Genomic DNA, 21,796 nt, shown 5'->3' with positions numbered 1-21,796 from the left:
GCATGTTGCCTAGTCTGAGTCTCATTGACTAGATTAAAATTCAGCCCTTAGGGATGCCTGGGTGGCTCAGTGGGTTAAGCGTCCAACTTCGGCTCAGGCAGTGATCTCATGGTTCCTAAGGTGGAGCCCTGCATTGGGCTCTGGGCTGACAGCTCAGAGCCTGGAGCCTGCTTCAGATTCTTTGTCTCTCTCTCTCTGCCCCTCCCCAGCTTGCACTCTCTCTCTCAAAAATAAATAAACGTTAAAAAAAAATTTTTTTTTAATTCAGTCCTTAACAAGTCATCCAGACCGTACCAATGTCTTCAAAGGTATTGCCAGGAGTACTCATATTTTTTGGTTTGAAAGGGATTCAGCTCCTCTTCTGTAACCTCAACAAATACATCAAACATCTGCTCCCTGACTTCACTGTGTATATAACACCATGCCCTTGTGAAAATTTCCTTATCTTTGAAAGAAAGAAAAAAAAACCCTAATCCTTCTAAATGCTGATGAGTCAAACAGGATGATAATATTTACTCCACTGTCATCATCCCTACATTTTTTTTAATGTCCTGAATATAGGGCATGGATTGGAAGAGGCCATACAGAATTTTCTGGTTGTTCTGGGTAATTAATAAGTTTTGTGTACGCCTGGGACACTAGGGTTGTAAATGACAGTGAAAGGTATAAAAAAAAGTTAGGGAGAGAGTAAAGCAGAAAGCCAAAATTGGATAGTGAATTAGAGATGAAGTGGAGGGAGAGAACCCCCCCCAAAACAAGAATTCATTTGTTCTAGAATTTAGGAAGCATATAATGCTTATATATGTTTATATATTATAGAGTGGGGGGAGAAAAAGAGAATCTGGGTAGTTTCAGAGCAGGTGCTGCCCACACTAGATCTTTTTTATATGTGTCCTTCTCAAGGGCATACACATGTACACTTGATTTCCATTACAGACTTTTGGTGGAAAGGTTATATGCATGTTACTGAAGAAGCCTCACAGTTCTGACTCTTTGTCATTTTCATCCAGATAGTATTCGTCATCCGTGGTTGTGTCCGTGTCACAATCTGAGTCTACTGGAGTCTTTTCATAGATACAAAGTGGTGCGCCTGGAGATAAGGCATCTTCCGGCATCTGGCCGCAAGGAGAATCTGAGCTTGGTAGCTCTGTTGGCTGAGGATGGTTAATTACATCATCTTTCAGGAAGCCGGGGTTCTTAAGAAAACTTGGTTTCCATAATCTTCCTTGTGTGAGTGACCTCTTTACATTCTCCAAGAAAGCCAACTGTTGTTCTTTCCCAAAAATTCCATAGTCAATAGGTCTAGATATAGATGTTGCAAACTTAGGCCCCATTTTTGTTCTGCCGCCACCCAAAGTCCGGTTTTCATTTCCATCACAGGAGGAAAGCTCAGAAAAGGATCTGAATCTTCGACTGTATCCGCTGTTGCCAGAGAATTCATCCCCGAGGGTCAGTTCACTCAGGGCATTGTCAATAGACGTGCTCTCAGAAAAATGGCGCCCCCTGACCTTTGGAGGATGACTTTTGCGTACCAGATCACCGTGCACATTGATGCTTTTTAAACTGTTTGAACGATAGGGGTGCAGTTCAGGTCCCCACTCCAGAGATGAAGCACTTCTTTGTTGTTGCTGATAACTGGCCATTGGAATGCTTACTCTAGATTTCTCTGTAGGCTCCAAAGGAAAAGGAGGGTTTATTCTTCTCTGATGGTCAGAGAAGTCTGCTTCCCCGAGGTTGGGGAATGTGGGTTGGGCCAAAGTTCTTGACTCTCTTTCCAAAGTCTGAGCTGCTGTTACATCTTTAGACTTCTCATACTTTGGTGATGATTCTGAGATATTTTTAGACCCATTCCGCTGTAGCTGTGAAATGCTGTTAGACTTCGGATTGCTTAAGTGTGTAGAAGCTTCTCTACTGGGTATTACAGTAACCTGGAGAGAGTTCTCTGGCTTTTCCACATCCGTTATATCGCGACTCAACCTGCTTTCATTTCTGGACTCTATGGACTTTGGAGTAGGCTCAGGGGACGGCAGGTTGCACTCGGCCGTGCCAAGAGATAAGCTGCCAAAGCCAGAACTGTTCCCACTTTGGGGGAAGATAGTAGCTACGTGTCTTCTGGGGCTTAAATCTTTAACTGGGAATTTTCTGCTTGCTTTGGACATGGCTGCCAATCTGTGTTTAACTACGGATCTGTTTTTCCCTTTTTCTGGGTCATCCAAGCTGGTTTTCTGTTTACTGCTTCCTCCAGGAAATGAAGGTTGATCCCATGCCAACTTTAGCATTTCATCTTCAGCCTTGCTGTTCTCTGTCATGCTTATCTCCTGACTCCTTGGAGGTAGCTCTCTGGGTTCAGACTGCAAACTGTCTAAATCTGGTTCACCTGAACAAGTCCCTTCAAAAAGCTGTAGTTTATGCAAAGCTGGAGTAAGAGCAAAGACTTGGCTTTCCAAGTCAGAAAGTGGTTTACTAGTCTCTTTTTGGAAATCTGTTCCAATTTCCCCTCTTACTTGACTAGGCTGCAATCCATTGGAACTACCGTCCACGATCTCTCTCGGAAGGCCTTCTCCAGTTCCAGGAGCTGTGATGGCTATCCTAGTACCTACACATTCCCCGGAACTTCTTCCATTTTGGGAACTTCCAACATTCTCTTCTGAATGGGCTGGGAGATTAGAAGGACCACTGTTGCCCGATTTACTGGATTGCTGACAGTTTTCAGCTTTCTCTTCTGTACCTTTTTTTTCCTGAAGCATTGATGAAGGAGGCAGAGTTTCGCTTTGCAATCTTTTCCCTCTCTCTTTTCTGCTCTCTGAATCACCTAGGGGTGTTTTAGCGAAGTTATCTGGGGAAATCTCTCCAGTTTTAGATTCTCCTTTATGAAGAGAAACACGTGCCTCAGTAGAATCCACTTCCTGTAATGTTGGTTCTGAGGGCCAAATGCTTGGTAATTGTGAAGCGGTCATATTTTCACTGGTGCGAGAAAGACAGTGGGTCTTCTCCTGAGCAGAGGTGACCAGCATCTTTAGACCTTCAGATGAAGGTGTTCCTGACTGCTCTTGGGTAGAATAATTTAGCTTTTCTTTTTCAAAAGCATTGGGAAAGGTTTCAGTCTCCACTTTAGTTGATTCCGTAAGTGAATCGATATATCGTGTATACTTTTCAAGAATGTTAGAGAATTTTTTGCTGTATTTCCTTGGTAGAGTGTAATATACTGAAACCACCTCAAGACATTTTACATTATCTTCATCGCCAGAAACAGAAAACGTACTAGTGGTCTTAAATTTACGTAACGTTTTCCCACTTTCTTTTCTTGACGCGTCTGAAGAGAAAGGCAGAGGGTCTTCGTTTGAAAGGGAAAATAGGCCTGTCCCGGAGGCAGCAATTTTACCATCCTTTTCAGTGCATTCTGGAAAGTATTCCTTTTGGTGGTGTCTTTTTGGCCAAGACAAATCGCTAACAGGTGAATTATTTTCCAGAGGGCTAATGATCGCCTCCCAAGGTTTTAGTGTTACAGCAGAAGCATCTATGTTTGAGACCAAGCATTCTTCTCTTTTGTCTCTCCCATCTGAGGCATCTGGTACCCCTGACGGACACGACACGGCCCTCTTGATGAGGAATGGAAGTGGTCCTTTTCTAACAGAAGCAAACCCAATGTTTTTCAGGCTTGTCGCCTTCTCTGTGACTTCAGGTGCTACTGGGACCGAGTCTGACACTGTTTTGGAACATGTGCTTTCTGACTCAGAAGAACTGGGACCGAATTTGTTCAATGTATACTTCCCTGCTGGGTGTTCCACATTATTTTTGACTTGGAATGGAAGTGGTTCATTCCTACACGGAGAAGCCATTATCTTACTTTCCGACTTCCTGTTATTGATGAGAAATCTGGCTGATTTTGTTGGTGAGGTGCAGGAAGTCGTGTGAACTTCAGGAGGCTTGGAATTGCTTTGATTCATCTCCACGGAGCTACTGTTATCACTGGTGGGTGCTGATCTACTTTCCATTTTGCTTAACTTCTCCAGAGAGGCTATGCGTCGCCTTACTTTCCCTTTTCCTTTCCCATCCTTGAAAGGAGAGTGAGAACGCCATTTGGCAACATCAACTTCCTCCTTGTGTACAAGTACACACTCATCATTACGCTTTGGGTTTTCTGAGGGGCTTAGGGCAAACTGATCACTTTGGTCCTTGCTATCATTGTCCTTTTGTGCTCTTTCTCCCGGAGATGGATCCTTGCCCGAAGGACTTTTCCTGGAGAACACTGTTGTTGAAGGAATCGCCGGAGTGTCAAGGAAAGAATTATTCGATGGTGAGGAGCCAGGTAGTATACCCGATGACAGATCTGAAGAATCGCGTGGGATCTTACGACGAGCAGCTGGTTTGCTACAGTTGGCAGAAGGACTTGTGGTACCTTGTTCTTCCTTGGTATCTGAAATAGCAGGCTTTTCTGCAGACTGTGCCTTCTGACCATCAGCAGGTTCAGAACTCCAGTGGTTATTTTTAATAATGCCTGAAATAGCTTCAGTACTTGCTCTTACTTCCTGGTGACAACCTTGATCTGGGCTGGGCCAAGACACTGTTGTGCGTTCCTGAATGAAAGCAAGGGAAGTTGCTGAGCCAAGTTTTCTGTCCCCCGTGTGATTCTTATCTTTTTTAAGTTCATTGGATCGCTCTCTGTGTGATATATGAATTTTGGGGCTCTCTTTCCTAGAAATGACTCCAGGTGACCTCTTTGAACTTACTGTGGTAGATGCATTAAAAGCAAACCCTTTGTCCTTGGCTGACTCCTGGGAGAGGGGATTTTGAACGTCAGAGGCATGGTTAGAGGTTACTGTCGGTGAGACCGGTTGGGGGACTTCACTTGTCATGTGTGTCCCGTCCATCTTGTGTAGTTGTTTGTCTTCTTCCCAAAGAGATTCCTTCAAGACTTTCTCCTTAGTCACTTGTGTGACCAAGATACTGGGTGGGCTTTCAGTAAGAGGTGGAGAATCGACCGAATCGCTCTTGGTCGCAGTGACTTCCATATAGCTTTTTATTGGCAGAGAGGCGGGCTTAATTTTGTGCACAGCAACTGTGGGATTCTGAAAGCTGGGCCTCTGAGGGTTCCCTCTGTCATCGGGAATCGGGGGGAAGGAGGTGTTGAATGAGGATGCTAGAGTCGTCTGAGTATTTCCAAACGAGTAAGGTTCTTTGTCCAGGTGTACTTTTGTAGGAGGACCACCCTGTTGGCATACTGACCTGCCAGATGTGCTGTGATAGCTGGGACCAGTCCCAGGGCAAACGTTTGGCATGCTGAAATGAGTCGTCTGGCTCTCATTGCCTCGCGACACCTCCGTGCTCTCCAGCGTGGTTGTCTGAGAGTCAAACTGCCAGAGATGTGGCTCTTCATGATCTCTGAAAATATTTGTTTTGTAACCAGGAGAAAATGATCCCCAGTGTTGAGAAGGAATGCTATGGCTGTGACCAGCTGATACTTCCATGGATATCATTTCAGAGTCTCTGTGAGAAGTGAATGGATGCCTACTTTGAGGGAAGTCAGACCAGAAAGAATGTTCTTCGTGTTGGCCCCAAAGAGGACTTTGTTTAAATCTCTGTTCCCTGTTTTGTCCAAAGGTATTGCTAGAGAAACATCTAGCAAATGGGTGTTCTTGATGGTAGAATGGCATATTTTCTGAGTTCTCAAATGGGTCAGGACTCATTGCATTATCCATGCAGGCGTCTAAATGAACACCTTGGTAAACACTCTGTGAACGGTAAAATTCGTATCTCCTATTCTCCTGAAAACACCTGGGATACACATACTGGTCAGCAGAGTCACTCTCCATCGGTGAAGGTGCCCCCAGGAATTCTTCCTGGCTCTGCCTACCTCCGGAAGAATCTGATCTATTCCATATAATGGATGATAAAGGAGTTCTCTTTGGGCTCTGCTGGTGTCTTGGTGGTATAAACCCACTCTTGTTCTGAGTTATTGTTGGAAAATGTAAGCTTCTTGTTGTGAAATATATTGTAGCCGGTGAAGTTGATGGCTGCCTGCTGTCGAAACACAGAGAAGTACTACCGAAACTATTCTTTTGCACGTAATCTGCCGTTGAGAGTCTGGGCTCCCTTGTCCTGTACATATCATAAATTGTTTTTGTTCTAGGAGAAAAGGTTTTAAAACCTTCCCTAGGGGTTCCTGGTCTTAGGATGTCATAGATAGACATATTAGAAGCTCCATTATGGTGGTTTTGGTACCTTCCCGTGATATTTCCGTGCGTGTTCCCCCTGGAGTAAAAATGACTGTACTGTGCTCTTGATCCATAGTTGAGAGGTGCTGTGGTATTCCCTGAGCTTGGACATTGTTCCTGAGCCAGTTTATTATCCAAGTCGTCTAAAACTGAAAGGAGAATATGAGTCAGGTTTTTTTTTTTTTTTTGTATGAGATTTTATAGTCTAATAATAATGAGTTTTTGAGGTCCTTCTTCAAGAAATAAAATCATTTATTATTTAAAAAAAATTTTTTTAATGTTTATTTTTGAGAGACAGAGAGAGCATGAGTAGGGGAGAGGCAGAGAGAGAGAGGAAGACACCGAATCTGAAGCAGGCTCCAGGCCGCGAGCTGTCAGCACAGAGCCCGACGCGGGGCTCGAACCCACGAACCATGAGATCATGACCCAAGCCAAAACTGGACGCTCACCCGACTGAGCCACCCAGGCGACTCTTTATATAAATGTGGTGACATTAATTTAGATTATGTTTTTAAGAGACTGTGACTTTTACAAGGTTGTAGTAGAAGTTTCTTTTTTCATGCTTTTCCAAATCATACTTTTTCAAAACTAACCTTCCACGATGCCTTAAGAACATAAAGCTACATTTTTGTTTTCTAACCACAACATTTTAATTGTGGTGTTTTTACTTTTTAGCTCATCTTTTGTGTCACTAGGGTAGCTAAGATATTTCCCACCATGCTTACCTCAGAGGATTGCAATAAAAATGAGAGTCTATAAATAATGCGTGATTTCTTAGTTGTACTGTTAAGCAAATGGCACTACTACCAAAAGCTTATTAAGCATGTAATCTATAAACACACTTTATAAAATTTATAGGAGCATCCGGGTGGCTCAGTCGGTTAAGCGTCCGACTTTGGCTGAAGTCATGATCTCACAGTTTGTGAGTTCCAGCCCTGTGTCGGGCACTGTGCTGACAGCTCAGAGCCTGGAGCCTGCTTCAGATTCTGTGTCTCCCTTCTCTCTGCCCCTCCCCCCACTCATGCTCTAGCTCTCTAAATAAATAAATACATACATAAACAAATACAATTTTAAAAAATTTATAAACATTCTTATTTGGATGGATTTGAGCAACATATAAAATTTAGAGTTCTATACAATATTGTTAAATGATATACTCATCGTCAATTGTTTTTTTCCTGGAAAAATTAAGACCCATTATCACCCCTATAATATTGTACTTTCTATGTGTCAGGCCCAGTTCTAAACACTTAATTTATTAACTCATTAAATCCTCACATAACCTTATAAGATTGGTACTGTTACTGTGCTTGTGTTATAAATGAGGAAACTGAGGCATGAACAGATTCAGTTGTTGGGGACACACAGCTAGTAAGTGGATCCAGGCAGTCAGTCTCCTGGGTCTGCACAATGCAGCGCCTGTGCCATAAAAGCTCGCTTTTCATTCTTTCTTTTAGTGAACTATAAAGATGATTTCACTATAAGCTCATAATGTTACAAGGATTTGAAGTCGCTGCCGTTAAGCAATGTTTGCTCCTGTTTCTCTCAATGGCAAGGTCAGAGGGCGGTGTGCATGTCAGAGTTCAGTGACCTCTTCATAATACAGAGGACCTAGGGCAATCCGAGCCCCAGAGATCATGCTTACAAGGACCACAGGCTCTGTGTCTTTGAATTGTGTTTATTTAATCATATTTGACCTCTTTTCCTCAATAAAAACCTCTCAGAATTTAAATAGAACCATAATCTTTTAAGGTCTCAAGATTCCCTAAGGGCCATCCTATAGTGGATATACTTTACCACATTCATGTTCCAATAAATACAAACACATAGATTATGTGTTTATTGAAGAAATGTTCATTAATGAGAATCAAAAGTTGTCTGAGAAATAAGTTATGGGATTATTTAAGCTGCTGGAGAAGTCATACCTTTCTTCCTCCGTTACACAAAATGATACATTCTCTCCTTGGTTATTTAAAATTATTTGTCATTAAAAAATTTGATTTGGGGGCACCTGGGTGGCTCAGTCAGTTAAGCATCTGACTTCGGCTCAGGTCATGATCTCATGGCTCCTGAGTTCAATCCCCCCATTAGGCTCTGTGCTGACAGCTCAGAGACTGGAGCGTGCTTTGGATTCTGTGTGTCTCTCTCTCTGTCCCTCCCCGCCTCAAGAGTAAATAAATAATCATTTAAAAATTCTGATTTTTAACTCTTCAGCGACAGAGTCAGTATTTGTGAACATATGTGGGATGTATCTGCGGACATGTCAACTAGGTTAAGGCAGGTACTGAAGAGAGTTTTGATGTTCTGGATTTTCCCCACCCTATTTTATTTGTAAGCTGGTGCTATTTAAGTATGCACAGCCAGCAGAAGAACCAATCTTGGGCATTAAAGATCTATAACTAAGGAATTCTTCAGGGAATCATCCTGAAATAAAAAAATGAAGAAAGAAAATTATCTCCAGTCTCTGAAATAATTCCATATATCTACACACACAAAAATCAAACAGTGCCAAACCGTAAGGTGAGGCAAAAAGGAAACAAAACTATGTAATGAGTAAAAATCCGTCTTTAAAACAAATTGTAATAAAATCTCTGATTTCTGTTCTCTGTTTCCAGCTGTTCGTAGTTTTTTTTCCCTTAAAGTCTTTTGCTGCCTCCAAGGGCAACATCTATATGGTAATCACAGAAAATAGAGGAAAGTATAACAAAAGAGGTGAAATCACCTGGATTCCTCCCCAGATATAACACCTCTTAACATCCCCAGAGAAAGCTTCTAAATTGTTCGAAGCCACTTATAATCCCAAGTAATGCTGTTTTATTCATTACTCTTGAGGTTAAAAAAAAAAAAAAAAAAATCTGTGTTTCCTCTTTATTTTCAGAGAAGACAAATCATTTTTTTTCATTTCGTAAACAGTAGCTCTCCTGTACTAGCAAAAGCTGTGTTTTGGAACAGAGATTTTCCTCTGGGCTTCTTTTCTCTGAAGCAAGTTCTCTGCCAGGAGCCATCTTACTGAAAGGCTGACCCCCTAGCTGGACATCCCTCACTGACCACCCCACCTGTCCCAACTACAGTGCCCTTGCCTTTGCAAATTGGATTTAGTTCCTCGGGGTGAAGCTGGTGAATGACTTCAGAGTTCACTTTTAGATGCCCAGCCTTATTTTTGATACTGAATAACTTATGCAAAGAGAAGCCATGCTTGGGGCACCTGGGTGGTTCAGTCTGTGAAGCGTCTGACCTTGGCTCAGGTCATGGTCTCATGGTTCATGAGTTCAAGCCCCGCATTGGGCTCTGTGCTGATGGCTCAGAGACTGGAGCCTGCTTCAGATTCTATGTCTCCCTCTCTCTCTGCCCCTCCCCTGCTCACGCTCTCTCCCTCTCTCTCTCTTTCTCAAAAATAAATAATAAACATTAAAAACATTTTTAAAAAAGGAGCTATGCTTATATAATAATAACATTCATGTGCATGTAGTTACTTTTGGAATCTGTTTCAGTCTTTATTGTCATCTGTTCTACAAGACTAATTGTTCAACAACAGTTAGCTTTCATCACTGTGCCTTTAGGTACTGATTGGGAACAATAAAAGTCTGTTAGGAACAGTATTTTATGGACACATTTCCTAAAAAGGCATTTCCTTTTACCTGAGGTTAATATTAAACATTACTCTCACTCCACAGATTTATCAGCCTTGGTCTGGGCATATGTGTTTAGATTATATTCAAATATAAGACTCTTTAATATTTGTGTTAATAGCAGATAACAGGTACACCTGGGTGGCTCTGTTGGTTGAGCATCCCACTCTTGATTTTGGCTCAGGTCATGATCTCACGGTTTGTGAGACTGAGCCCCACAATGGGCCCTGTCCTGTCAGCACACAGCCTGCTTGGGATTCTCTCTCTCCCTCGCTCTCTCTGCCCCTTCCCTACTCTCGCTCTGTCTCTCGAAAATAAATAAACATAAAACAATACAATAAATAGCATAACGGCCTCCTCTTCAGATAAGGTAAATAAAAGGATTTCAAAAATAAAGTACAGGGTATGATATGTTTCGAGCATTTTGATACAAACTGTAATCGCTATTTGCTTTAGCGCAGGGCGTCCCAAGGCAGTTCAATACATAGACTTACCTTGGAAAAACTCGTTTTCCAGCAGTGAAGCATCCCAGGGAGGCATACCACTTCCCTCCCTCATGCCTGCTCGCCCGGGGACAAAGACACTGTCAACCGGTTGATTTTCCAGAGGTGAACTGTATATTTTGGCCTGCTAATTTTAAAACAGAAAATGCAAGATTATTTGTGGACCTTTCCTAGCCAGAACACGCACGTGTCTCCGCAAAAATTTCCCAAAACGTAAAGCCTGAGGACCACACATCAATTTTTCTAGCACTGCTTTCTCAACATACAGTGTTTCATTGTTTCTGTCATTTGCAAGTGATCACAAACTTCTCTGTACCCACACTAATGGTTTTTAGTATGAGTCTGCAAGCAATTATTGAGCATCTGTTTGCCAAACACTCCTACAAACTTACACAGCACCACACAAATCTTAGGGAGGTTCCTGGAAAACAGTGAAGAAATCGACCTCTTGAATTGGGAGTGTGGTCTTCATGGCCCCAGTGGCTGGAACTTTAGATTTAACACCGTCCTCAGGTCTGTCAAGAGCTGGCTACCTGAAGCTTCTAGTGGACCTTAAGATTTGTGAACTTGCACTTAGATGAAAACAAAAAGTATTTCTATCCATAGCGTTCATGCAGAATGGCAGAACCTCCCGGACAGACATAAGGCACTGATTAACGGTGCTCTCTGAATCAAAAGCGCTACAAAGTGTGACCATATAAATGGTTGGGTTTTTTTTGAAACACCATTGCTGGTTTTACAGGGTTTAGGAGGATGATGTAGAGCTAATGATGTTTTCCTTTCTTTACAGCAACTGTTTATCTTGATATATTTTAATTTTTTAAATTGTTACTTATTTTTGAGAGAGAGAGGGAGAGAACGAGTGTGGGGTAAGGGCAGAGAGAGAGGGGGACACAGAATCCAAAGCAGGCTCCAGGCTCTGAGCTGTCAGCACAGAGCCCGACGCAGGGCTCGAACTCACCATATCATGACCCGAGCGGAAGTCAGACGCTTAACTGACCGAGCCACCCAGGCGCCCCCTATCTTGATTTCTCCAAATCCATCACTACCCTACATTCAAGCTTAATTTGTCTCCCTGCCCTTGGGGGATTACCCCCTCCCACAGCTTCACCTTCTTTTGCCAAAACACCATTTGCATTTCCTCTGTCATACCATCTCTTCGCTGAGGACTCCGTCTGTAACTCCTTCTGCACCCGTCCCTGAACAAGGCCAGCACTTTCCATTCAGCCACTGTGGTCAGCTCACTCTGCTCCCCAGTCCTTGCTGCTTGGGTGCCTCTTCCCCCCAAGTTTTCTCTTTCCATTTGGTGTTCGCCATTATGTTTCATTTCCCTTGAATGCCCAAGACCAATCTCTAACTTTTCCAAAGCTCCAGCTTTTTTACTTCTCTGTCACAGGTCTGTCCAATTCCAAACCCCAGGTTCTCCTGATTTCTATATTCTTCACAATCCAGTATTTTTACTCCTGCTAGTTTCTTCCTCAAGATCTAAATCATTATGTCTTGTAGGAGCCCCGCCCCAATTTCACTGACTTGTGATTTTCAGTTCTATGTGTAATGGAATATACACAGAGATTTATGAATAAGAGAAACAATCCTGTGATAACTTAGGATGTAGATCATTGGATATAATTTAACACACTAATATAAAATTCAGAAGTAAACAAATACTAGAGGCAAAACAAAACTACAGTAAGATGCCATTTGGAGGTAATATAACCAGAAACTAATCACTCGTGTGGACTACATGCATCTGATTAAGAGAATGGCTGGCATCAGTGTCTCTCAACCATTTTTAACACCCAAACAAACTCCAGATTTCCTCTCTCTAGACCAGAATACATTCCTTTTGGCCCCCTGGATCATATGCCTTTTATAATGCAAATTCGTACATAAGTGAAAAATACTTGGACTGAGGGCTCAGGCGAAAATGAACCTCTCAAAGATGGGAGGGATTATCGCCCACTAGAGACCCTGAATATAACTTCCTTTGGTCATACGTCTGCCCGAATCCTCTGCGTCAAGACCAACACTACTCGTCCAACATGTTAAGGATGTTTCCCCTACACAGAGGTACAAGTTATATGACTAAGAGAAAATACAGAGCGTCTGTTTACACTCAATTTGAACTCTGCAAGGGTATTTTTTCCAGTGACAAAATGGCTAAAAAAGTCACTCCTAGGGGCGGCTCAGTTGGTTGAGCTCGACTCTCGATTTTGGCTCAGGTCACGATCCCAGGGTCATGGGATCAAGCCCCACATCAGGCTCTTCGCTGAGCATGGAGCCTGCTTGGGATTCATATGCATTTTCTCTCTCTCTGTCTCTCTCTCTGTCTCTAATGTTAAAAAGAAAAAAGTCATGCTAGGCAATGGTAGGTACCAAACACAGAGAAGACTGAACACTATTACTGCTCTATAGATCCCTTTTATTTGAGCTGTATGTGAGTAGTATCATAATTAGTTTTTATTAGCAGCAGCAGCAGCAGCTGAATGGTCTAGGCAATGTGCCTAGCATTTTACACAGGTTACCTTATTTCATTATTTTAACCACCCAATGAAGTTGGTACTATTATTACGACCCTTTGAGAAAAAAGAGGTTTCAAGAGGTCAGGTCAATTGATTCAGGTCACACTGGTGGAGGGACGGATTTCTTCCCAGTCCGTGAGATTCCAGAGCCCAGGCCGAATCACCTGTCTTTACTGTTATATTAGCTTATTAGCACACTCTATCCTAGCTAGAAGCATGTTCTGAGGCCGCTGGGAAGAGGTTTCCTCTTACCTAGAACGGAGGTAAATCCCTCTGGGGCCCAGAGCACACACGGATCCTCAGTCAGGACTCCATCTTGGACTCAGAACCCTCCTCCGAACCATGTTCCGCGCCACGAAGTTGCCATAACAGATGAAGCCTATATTCCATTCTAGCCTAGACGAGGAGGTTCAAAACACCTCCATGCAGCAAAATCGGGTTGAAATGCTATTCCAACCTTGAATTTCAGCCATTCCTCTCCCCAACTCTCTTCAAGGGCCCTGTGCTCCAAGTTCACTACACACAGTTCTCTAAAATGTCGAGCCCTTTGTTCTAGACCTCCACGTCTCTGCTCTTATCTCGGCCCTCTCTGCTCTTCTCTCAGAAAATGGCAATGTGCCCTTCAGTGTCCAGCTCATCTCTGTTTCTGCGAGCTCTTCTCCCTGGGAAGAATTAGTTACCATCATGGTTTTACACCCATCGTGGTGCATATTATTATACCCATGATATCCTACTGAAGTGTTGACCTTCTTTCCACTTCTACTTTACCACTAGACCTCTCTCCTTCCTGTCTATCGCACATTTCAGTCCCCGCCCTGATCCAAGAAACCAAGCATTTGAAGACAAATGGGTTAGGACCCTGTAAGTGGACCACCTTCTAAAATAACTAGTATTCTCCTCTGTATCCTGTGCACCCAGCACAGTATCCATGTGTAAGTGACTCGCTAGTATTTACTGAGCAGAATTCCAACACCTCTCTTCCTGCCATATCTTTTCCCGTTTCTCCAACCCATTTTTTGTACAGTCATTCGATACCACCTCTCTTATATTTGAGCAAAATCACCCATTTCTTCCATTTTCAATATACTTTCAAAATATCCTCTCTCATCAGATCCTTAGAACAAATTTGCAAGTGAGGTAGGCATTATCATTCCCATTCTGCAGATGAAACACTGAATCCTGGGTAAGTGCCTTACTTAAGTCATATGAATAATAACTGGTGGCACTGGCTACTCACACTCCTGTGATCTGACCCCTAACCCTGTTCTTTATGTTGCTGTTTACTGGTATTTTACTCACGTACACGATCCTTATTTAGCTGATAAACCCTGTGGATAAAAACCTTGCTTTAAGCACTCCATGCCCTCCACGTACATGCAGTTAGGGACTGATTTATGGCAGACCAAGGTGGAAAATTACACATATGAGACTTCTAGTAAAGATTACAAAAATTGAGACACCAAATATGTACAGTATTAGGACTCGGAAAAGCACATCTAAGGGAAGAAAGCCTAATGGTCAAACACATGAGTTCCACCCAGTTCAAAACCCTACTTCTGCCTCTTAATAGTGGCATAACTTTGGACAAGTTACTTAACCTTTCTCTACCTTCGCTTCTTTCTTAGTAAAATGAAGAAGTAAGAATGACGATAAGAGTAGCAGCACCCCTCCCCCACTCGTTGGGTGATGCTGACCATTATGAATTAATCGCTGTAAAACACTTTCAAATGGTGGCCAGCACTTACCGAGTCCTCATTGTTAGTCATCGCTATTTTTCTGGGGTTACAGAGGATTTCCTGGAGGATTCCTGCCAATGCTTATAGTCTAAAGAACTAGAAAAGTGTTGGGCGCCTGGGTGGCTCAGTCGGTTCAGCGACCGACTTCAGCTCAGGTCACGATCTCACGGTTTGTGGGTTAGGGCCCCACGTCGGGCTCTCTGCTGACAGCTCGGAGCATGGAGCCTGCTTCGGGTTCTGTGTCTCCCTCTCTCTCTGCCCCTCCACCACTCATGCTCTGTCTCTCCCTGTCTCAGAAATAAATGAACATTAAAAAAAATTTTTTTTAAAAAGAACTAGAAAAGTGTTCCAAAGAATTAGACACCAGAGTCTGAAAATGCTGGCTTTTAGGATGTCTGTTACATTCTCAAACACGGTGCATAAAAGAGGCTGAGCAAAATGAGGCCTTTTACTCAACCCAATTCACTCTACTGATATTGGCTGCAATCCTGACATGATGAGACAAACAAACCTTCTGTCACAGAGCAACCTTAGACTATCTGAGAACTTCCTAGGGCGGCCAAACCTGTACAACAGCTGTCAGAGCTGAAGCCTGAGCTCAGTGATATTATCAAACGCCTTGGCAAAGCCAACAGATTAATTTTTCAGAGTGTTCCTGAATGTGTTCTCTGTTTTCTGGCAAAGGCCAAATCCACCAATGCACCTGCAGCTTAAAAGCACTCATTCATTTCTTCTTTCAATTTCTGAGTGCTCAGATGGTGCCAAGCCATGGGGAGAGACAAGAGCGCAGACATGGTCCTGGCCTTGGGGAGCTCACGCTGGCCCGGTGTGCTGAGTACGCGGGCGGTGTGTTGTTGGTGGCGGGGGGGTGGAAACAGAGCTGGCATGTCACCTAACATCAGGCCCAGCCAAAATCTGTTCAGAGACGAGAAGTGATCAAGTGGCCAAGGCTATCTGTCTTTGTCTTTTGTCTCAGAATGGTGACCACTTTGACCCCAGTGTCCTCACCTATAAGGAGATGGCTCTCACTGGGGGAGATCTGCTCCCCAGAGAACACTGGCATGTTTTGGAGATATTTTTGATGCTCACACTTGAGTGGAGGAGAACTATAGGCATTCCCTACCTGTGAGTTTGAACACACGATGGCCTCGCAACAGAGAAGGACGCGGCCCAAAATGTCAGTAGTGCTGAGGTTGGGAGAAACTCTGAGCTACAAATCTCTAACCTTCTCTCTGGCTCTAAAAATTCCGTTTTTCTGAGAACCTTGGCTGCTGTTAAGCTGATGAAAATGTTTAAATAGCAGGTCTCTGGGGTGCTGGGTGGCTCAGTCAGTTAAGCATCCGACTCTTGGTTTCGGCTCAGGTCATGATCTTGCAGTTCGTGGGTTTGAGCCCCGCATCAGGCTCTGTGGTGGTGTCCCCTGCTCGCTCACGCTCTCTCTCTCTCTCAAAAATAAGTAAACATTAAAAAAATGTTTAAATAGCAGCTTTCTTTAAGTGGAAGGTCATCTAACAACGTAGCACAATCTCCTGTAAAATACCAGAATCCCCTCTGTACCCTTCCTGACAGGCTGCTAACCAAGTGATGGGAAATTTATTACCTCGGATCTTGGCAAGATCAAGCAGCAATGGCCTCAGCAGCAATGGCCAACTTCTAGCCTTTTGCAGGTGAAGGAGATAAGATTTCCATGAATAAGTAATGGAAATCTACACGTCACACAAAACCTTTGCTTTAGACAGTTTCATTATTTTCTCTCTCTGACTTCCTTTTTTAATGTGTCATTTATTTTCAAGAGAGAGAGAGAGAGAGAGAGAGAGAGAGAGAGCAAGTGGGGGAGGGGCAGAGAGAGAGAGAGAGAGGGAGACACAGAACAAAGCAGGCTGACAGCACGGAGCCTGATGCCGGGCTCGAACTCACCAACTGCAAGATCATGACCTGAGCTGACGGTTGGACGCTTAACCGACTGAGCCACCCAGGTGCCCCTCTCTCTCCGAATTTTTATAAAAGTTATTAACGGGAGTCAACAATCACTGGCTTCAGTTTCATTTCTTTTCCCAGATCTTACCCTTTTAGAAGGGCATGCTTCTGAGTAGTGAAATGGTTAAATGCAAGTGGCAATCAAGAGGGCCAGCAAAAGGTAACCTATTAGTCCTCAGACTGGATTGTCACGTCCTGAGAGTTCCAAATTAGCTCTACTGTTTTCAACCTCCAGGCATTTGCAATTCTTTTTCTTAAATATAATTTATTGTCAAGTTGGCTAACATGCGGTGTATGCAATGTGCTCTTGGTTTTGGGGGTAGACTCCTGCAATTCATTGTTGAGAGTCTCTTAGGGCTTTTGCATTTGCATTTGCAATTCTTTTTGGTCCCTCGTCTGCTTCAGACCCCAATGCTCTCGAACGATAGAGGGAGGTCAGCTCTGAGTACTTCTCCAAGGAAAAGCAGGAGTCCAGAGGCATGCGGGAGCAGGGCTCGAGACATGACCCTTCGGTCCCCTGCTCAGTTAAAGGACAGTCTACCGGTGGTGAGCAACCCTGTGATCATAAGCAAGCAGGGCTTCCGGGCTGACAGAACCCCAGGCATTACTGACTTCTGCCTGTGGACTCCCAGAAACCCAGATCTTCTAACCTCGACTCTACCATTCACCAGGGACCTTGAACATGATCTTCAAGTTCTCTGAACCTCAGTTTCTTCATCTTTCAAATGGGGATAATAATAGTCTACTTTACAGATTTTCTCTGGGGATCAAGTGAAATGATCTACATCAGGTGCCTGGATGACGGGAGCTTCGCAAAGAGAGGGAAGCAGTTATTGGTGCTGGTCATCTGGCCGGGGCTCAAGCATGTAGAGGAGACAGGGCTCATGTTGTTCACAAAGAGGTGGCATTAGGCTGAAGAAGAAAGGGGACTCTCTTTTAAAAGTTTCTGAAATAAAGAAGCCCTGTTTATAGGTACTCCTCACTAGAATTCTACCATGCTTTCTGGGAAAAAAAAAAAGGCGGGGCACAGGGAGAGAGCGAGAGAAATGTGGGCACTGGTACTAGGACCGCAATAAATTGAAAACTGCCTCTATCCTCCTCCTGCACTCTTGGGGCCTTTCCAACATTCTCTTTCATCGCCCAAACACATGAGTCACACAGTAAGACACAGGCACGCGAAGATCAAAAGTTAAGACCATGAAAAAGCGAGACACAAAGACTTACAGCTTCTCCATCTTGTAAGCATGTGAACAGATAAACTGAAGTCTAAGCCCTTGGTGGAGGGTTATGTTGGGTCAGTTCCCCCACGTGAACTTGCTCCAGCCAATCCTCGCTTCCACTCTGAACACAAATGATGTTGTAAGGGTGGCAGTGAATGCCTCTCACGTCTTCCTCTGCCCAGTGCTTTAGGGATATACAGGGGTGGCCCGTGGGAGTGTCAGAGATGCCGCTGACGGGGTGAGTGGTACACGATGGCCTCAGTCCTGGAAACCACCACAGTTGGGAAACTTTAAACTCCCTAGGAGAAATCTAAGATGTCTAAGGTCAATGTAAAACTGAGCCAAGGAGAAGCCTATTTACATAGGTGGCCAATGAGGGGGCTCATTAAAGCACAATTCCTGAGCGTAGCGTTTCGCTTCTGGTTACTCACCGTAGTGGTTCGCCTCACAGACACGGAAGGTCCTGCATGGCTGTCACATCTGTGGAAAAAATGTGAAATGATTTCTTTGAACAAGTGCCTCGTTTTCACCAGGAGGACAATCAATCAACGGTACCTCTGCCGTGATATCTTGGTATCTTGAGAAGATATATTTCTAACGTCCTTTAGGGAGACACTTCTTGGCTAATGCTTGTTGAAAACATTTCAGAAACTTTTTCCTATGATTGTTTAGGCTCAACGTTTTACATCTTCATATGTCAGGCAGCCAAGAAGAAATTACCTAATACTGGATTTGGACTGGAACGCAGCATAAAGACATAAAAACAAAAATAGTCACACGTGTCGAGCGCTTACTATCAGTGTTCTCGTGCTCTACGCGCATGTTATCTCATTTTAATACGTCACTCTTCGGAAGGGGATACTATGACTGCTGTCATTTTACAGAGAAGTCAGAAGACACTGCCTGATTTTCACAGTTAGTGATGAGCTTAGAGCCGGCCACAGGCTCATTAAATCCTGAGCACTCCTTCTTAAGTAAGGCACATGGACTCTTCTTGCAAATGGGAAATAGATTTCCGTACATTTTTATTTTAAAGAGGGTCTGGGCCAGACACAACAATTCACAAGGGAATCTTTAGAAAGCAAGCCTTGTAAAGGTGGCTTCTGGATGTTTGTTTTTATAAAGATGCCTTATTTGGGGCGCCTGGTTGGCTCAGTCAGTTGCACGTTTGACTTTGGCTCAGGTCATGATCTCAGAGTTTGTGGGTTCGAGCCTGGCTTCAGTCTCTGTGCTGACAGCTCAGGGTCTGGAGCCTGCTTCAGATTCTGTGTCTCCCTCTCTCTCTGCCCTCCCCCACTTGTGCTACATGTCTCTCTTTCAAAAATGAATGAACATTTAAAAGAAAAAGGTGCCTTATTTGCTATGAAGCCATCTTGGAAAATAATTATGCTTTTACCGTCTATGTCGCTTCACTCAAATTCAGTAGGTAAAAAATTTACAAGACATGGGTCCCAAACTGAGATCGATTTTAATCTTTTAGATCCATAATCCTGTGCCAAGCGGCGCTCTGCCTGCATTACAGCTCAAGATTTAACAGACGGCAATGATTCACTGCTCTGTACAAGATGAGGTCCTGTCCTCCCCCAAGAGAACAGCGAAGGGAATCAAGAATTAAAGAAACAAACTGGGACTTCAGGTCAGATCAGTCAAAACTGGCAAGATACAGTTTTCTTTTATCTGAACTCCTAGCTGCTTCGTGGTTCCCCAGAGCTGGGCATACAATCTGGGAGGCCAAACAATGTTTATATGTTAAAGATATCCAAATCAAACAGTAGGAAAGAGTAACACAAAGAGAAGAAATACAGTTGAACTGGTATGAAAGGTGGAGAACAGCAGGAGGAAGGGCCCAGAGATGGGAAGGAGCCAGGCCGCTTGGGAACTGGAAAGTAATTCAATCTGCCGGAGCCAAGAGAACACACCAGATTGTGAAGACTCTTTCCAGAGCCCTGGGGGCCGCAGTGCCCACAGAGCACCCACGCAGCTCACCAGCCGGGGCAGGGATGTTGTCCCCAAGGAGGGCAGGAGGGAGGATGATGTGACCCATAGGATAGCAGGAGCATGACTGGGATGGAGAGCCTCCGAGGGTGAGGGCGAGCTGTGCGCGGGGCGGGGGGTGGGGAGGGGATGCGTGCCCTCCCCCCCGCCCCTCCCCTAATGGTGTGCAAGGCCGAGCGTGGGTGACCTTGTGGATTTGCTGGCCGGGCACAGGACTCAAGCGGCTTGGAGGCACAGAGTCTCTGCACCCACTCCCAGACCCTCCTAAAGGTGAATTCATGTTTCTGATGTGAACAGCTCTCCCTGGCAGAGCGAATAAAAGCAGCAGTGGGGGGGCACCTGGGTGGCTCAGTCGGTGGGGCGCCCGACTTTGGCTCAGGTCATGATCTCATGGTCCGTGAGTTCGAGCCCCACGTCGGGCTCTACGCTGACAGCTCGGAGCCTGGAGCCCGCTTCGGATTCTGTGTCTCCCTCTCTCTCTCCCCTCTCCCGTTCATGCTCTGTCTCTCTCTGTCTCAAAAAAATAAGTAAACGTTAAAAAAAAATTTTTTTTTTAAATAAAAAATGAAAGCAGCAGTGGGGTCACTGGAAGCAAGGCTGGTAAGAGTCCACGGACCCGGCGACTTCATGGGACACATGGCTACCTCATCTTCTGCATTTGCTTGCAAGCCCTCCTGATGCCCTATCTTCAAGATCTCTCACATCCAACCCCACATCTCTAGCTCACTCACTCTGCCGACTAAACTTCTGTCATTTCTCTCCTGGACTCTTCTCCATCCTTCACACTACCCACAGAGATCTGTCTAAAACGCAAATGTGATCATATCAATCCCCTGCTTAACATCTTACAAGGTATTATCCAAAATCTTCACTTGACACAAGACTCTTTTATCTGATGAGCCTCCTAGACCACCCCTCACCTTTCAAGCCTTATTGCTCCGCACTCCAGTCATCTGTAGGTACCTATATGCTAGGCTTACCGAATTTATTTCACTTCCATAAAATCTTTTGTCTCTATACCTTTGCAGATACCATTCAGAAATTCTCACTCAGTAGATTAGAGTGTGGCTCAAGAATATTCTTTTTAAAGGGGCACCTGGGTGTCTTAGCCAGTTGGTTAAGCATCCAAGTCTTGATTTAGGCTTAGGTCATGATCCCAGGGTCATGAGATCGAGCCCCACATGTTGGGCTCTGCACTGAGTGTGGAGCCTGCTTGGGATTCTTTCTCTGTCCCTCTCCCTCTGCCCCTCTCCTGCGCGCGCTCTCTCTCTCTCTCTCCCTCCCTCTCAAAAACAAAGAATATTCTTTTTAAAAACCAGAACCCCAGGTGACTTCCCCCAAATACTGATGGAACACGTTCTAAACATTGGCCATGGAAGAACTCCATCTGGATGACCATGGGCAAGTCAGACCCTCATGTCCAAAATGGACTTCTGCATGGTCCTCCTGCATGACCACTCCTTCCCATCCAATCAGCCAACAGATCCTGTTGATTCAAACTCAGAAATCCCTTTCAAAACCACCCAGAGCTCTACATCCCCCCATTTGTACCCCACGCAAGACATTTATCATCTGCTTTGTTTCTGCACTAGTCCTTTTCTTGTCCCTCTCCCTCCAAGTTTTGTTCCAATCCAGTCCATTCTCCATACTTCAGCCAGAGTGATCAGGACAAAGTGCATCACACTACTTCCCTGTTGAACATTTTACATGATTTTTATTTGCTCCCAGGTGAAAGTTCAAATTCTTCTCTGCATTCGTAAGGCCCTATACCATCTAGTCCCCACACACTTCCCAGCCTCGTCTCTCACCTTTGCATATCCCTCTGCCATGAGGAATTAGCACACCTCTGAGCATGTGCACAGAGTTTGCCCGAAACATTTTTCTACCACCTGTTTGCCCGGATAACTCTTGTCCTTGAACATTTTCCCTGGAAGAGCGTTCCAGGCTCAAGACAGTCTAACAAACACTCCATACATGCTCCCAGAGCATGTGGAACTGC

At 44.3% G+C, this 21,796-nt stretch overlaps 1 protein-coding gene across 11 annotated transcripts in view; it reads right to left on the bottom strand.

The window, feature by feature from the left end:
* Positions 1-811: 811 nt before the first annotated feature.
* The window catches only part of EXPH5 (exophilin 5), a 77,535-nt gene continuing 56,550 nt past the window's right edge, over positions 812-21,796 (bottom strand). For 7 of the 11 annotated variants that reach the window (XM_053204143.1, XM_053204145.1, XM_053204148.1 and 4 more), the window contains 3 exons: positions 18,234-18,282; positions 10,339-10,474; positions 812-6,364 (listed from right to left, as the gene is read on the bottom strand). In XM_053204143.1, coding sequence (XP_053060118.1) covers positions 978-6,364; positions 10,339-10,474; positions 18,234-18,282 — 5,572 coding nt within the window. In that variant the 3' untranslated portion in view covers positions 812-977. Of the gene's footprint in view, positions 6,365-10,338; positions 18,283-21,796 lie in introns of all 11 variants that reach the window. The other 4 variants (XM_053204144.1, XM_027036445.2, XM_053204151.1 and 1 more) reach the window with 2 other exon arrangements.

Source organism: Acinonyx jubatus, chromosome D1 (genome assembly GCF_027475565.1).
Source record: "Acinonyx jubatus isolate Ajub_Pintada_27869175 chromosome D1, VMU_Ajub_asm_v1.0, whole genome shotgun sequence".
Lineage (NCBI taxonomy): Eukaryota > Metazoa > Chordata > Mammalia > Carnivora > Felidae > Acinonyx > Acinonyx jubatus.
The sequence above is the reverse complement of the archived record's forward strand: the minus strand, read 5'-3'. Positions and strand labels throughout refer to the sequence as shown.